Source organism: Arachis ipaensis, chromosome B04 (genome assembly GCF_000816755.2).
Source record: "Arachis ipaensis cultivar K30076 chromosome B04, Araip1.1, whole genome shotgun sequence".
Lineage (NCBI taxonomy): Eukaryota > Viridiplantae > Streptophyta > Magnoliopsida > Fabales > Fabaceae > Arachis > Arachis ipaensis.
Genome location: NC_029788.2, coordinates 6,986,352 through 6,988,826, shown reverse-complemented (window position 1 = coordinate 6,988,826; position 2,475 = coordinate 6,986,352). Strand labels below are relative to the sequence as shown.

The following is a 2,475-nucleotide window of genomic DNA, read 5'->3' as shown; positions in this document are numbered from 1 at the left end:
ACTGCTCGCTGGGCGGTGGTAGCCGCTGCAGGATACCCGTGGCCACCGGCATCATCATGACCGCCGCCGCCACGTTGTGGAGCCACATGCTTACAAAGAATGTGGTGGCGCACAGACCCATGAGTAGCATTGCTGGGTTTAGCGGGTCGCCACAAAACAACAGCGTTACCTGTGGGTCCCATGTCATGTTCCCAAATCCCAATAAAAATTAATTTTTTTGATAATAAAGATGATGATCCTAATGAAAAGAAGAGAGTGATGACTCACATTCAAAGCCAATCTTCTATGAACGTTGTATCGTTCAACAGCGAGAGCAAGAATGAAACTACCCAAAACAAGGGTGATTACATCGTCCATGTAAGAGTGAGCAACACTATCCGCAGAACCGATTCCAAAGAGAGGGAACAGGAACAGCGGGCACAACGAAGTCACCGGCAGCGGCACCGCCTCCGTCACCCACCACGCGAATACCCATGCAATCACCGCCAGCATCTTCACACTACTTGCCGGAGCATCCTTCAGCTTTACCAGCAAGCATATCAGCAGGGATAGCAAGGGTCCTAGGATTATGTACAAGTTCTTCAGTGTTAGAAATGATTTCAGGGTCATCACTTGCTGGTTGCTGTTGTGTGATGCTGAATCTTGGACTGGCAGCAGTGGTGCTTTCATGCCCTTCTGCTGCTCCTCCACCGACCCCGTGTCTTCTCCGCTCATCTTGGAATATGCTGGTTTGGGATTTTCGGTTGTATGTTGTAACGGGAAAGAATCATTATAGGAGATAGGTTGTTATATACATATATAATAATTGAGTGCGTGTGGGGCTTTATTTCTTCAATTTTCACAAATCACAAGGTACCATGAAGTAGGCAAATTGGTTTTTTTCTTTCTTTTTTTTTTATATAAAATACACCTTACATGATAATTTTACAACGATTACAATATATTTAAAATTAACAAATTTAAATTGGTCTAGTAATAGTTAATTTATTAATTTGTTTAAGTAATGTTAAAAATTTAAATTCTCTCTTAAATATGCAGTCATCTATTTGATAAAAAATAAAATTTTAATTTACGAAATTGTTAATTTGTCGGATATATATATATTGGGACCTTCAAACGTTTACACAAACAAATTATATACCATCCAGTGACAATTATAACAGCTGAAATTGAATTGGATTCTTATTAATAATAGTTTAGATTGTTTTTTGTCAGTCCTGCATATGATTAGTTTCTGGGATGAGATTATAGTTACAATTTAGTTAGAATTTCTAACTTGAATTACTTGAGTGCATTGTGCGTGGATCATTTTAATTGAAGAACGCTGTAAACTGTAGCATTGAATAGTAATTTGGAGCGACTTATAATAATGTATATGTCCACCATGTGGAAGTGGTGGCAATATGATAATGAGTGGGGACAAGGGGTCCTTGATTCCAACCAATGGGGTCCAGTTATGACCGAATTATTATTGAACTTGGCACATTTATGTATTTGTACCTTTGGAAATTATTGAATGTGTTACGAGTTACGACGTAATAAAAAGAATGCTTGAAGAAATTTATGTAGGCAAACGCGCTGAGTGCAGCTGTGCTTTAAGAAGTTAAACTGTATCATGAATTTTAATTTGTGAATAATGACATTTATTTTATGAGACGAATAACAAGGACTAATACTTTTATTAAAAAATAAGTAATTAATTAGTATTGATTTAAATATAAGATGAATATAAAAAATGTATCAGCTAACATTTTTTTATTTTAATTTATTAGTTGGAAATAACAAAATGCATTAAGGTGAAACGATGTTCCTTTCCAACTACTACATGCTATTTTTGTTTTCCTACCGTCTACCGAGACAGGATAAATAATATATAAAAATAAGGATCCGGCTATATATAGTTACGAAAAGACGACCCATGAGAAGGGTAAGATAGAGTGTATCAATAGTCCTGTTTGGGGTAGAGATATTTGCGGTGCGATTTTAATCTGTTTTGAGTTAAAAATTAATTCGATTCGAATATTAATTTTATTTGTGATGTGACTTGATTTTAAAAAAAAAAAATTATCCGATCCGATCTAATTTTAAGTGATTTATATTAAATTGGATTTGTGATTTTATAAATTAAATAAATTAAATATATATAACAAGTTCATGTTATAAGTATAATTATAAATATAATAATAAAATAATAATATTATAGCACATTGTGCGATTTGGATTAGATTTGATCAATTATAAAAGATAAATCCAAAATTTAATTCGATCCAACAGTTTGCAATTTGATTTGGATAGCGGTTTAATTTAAATTGGTTTGGATTTGAATCCCCTATTTGAAGGGGGTTTTTGGTTTTGGATATTTTTTTTAATGGGTATCCATTACGACCATTCTAAATGTTGATAGAAAATATTATTTTGATTCCTAATTCTAAACGTGTATATATCTACACTGTTTTAAACGTGTTGACACTATAG

At 34.1% G+C, this 2,475-nt stretch overlaps 1 protein-coding gene across 1 annotated transcript in view; it reads right to left on the bottom strand.

Moving 5' to 3' along the window:
* Positions 1-845, bottom strand: part of LOC107638692 (tonoplast dicarboxylate transporter) — a gene marked incomplete in the record, with an annotated part of 3,664 nt that extends 2,819 nt beyond the window's left edge. Inside the window, 2 exon segments of the mRNA XM_016342048.2 lie at positions 12-169; positions 268-845. Coding sequence (XP_016197534.1) covers positions 12-169; positions 268-714 — 605 coding nt within the window.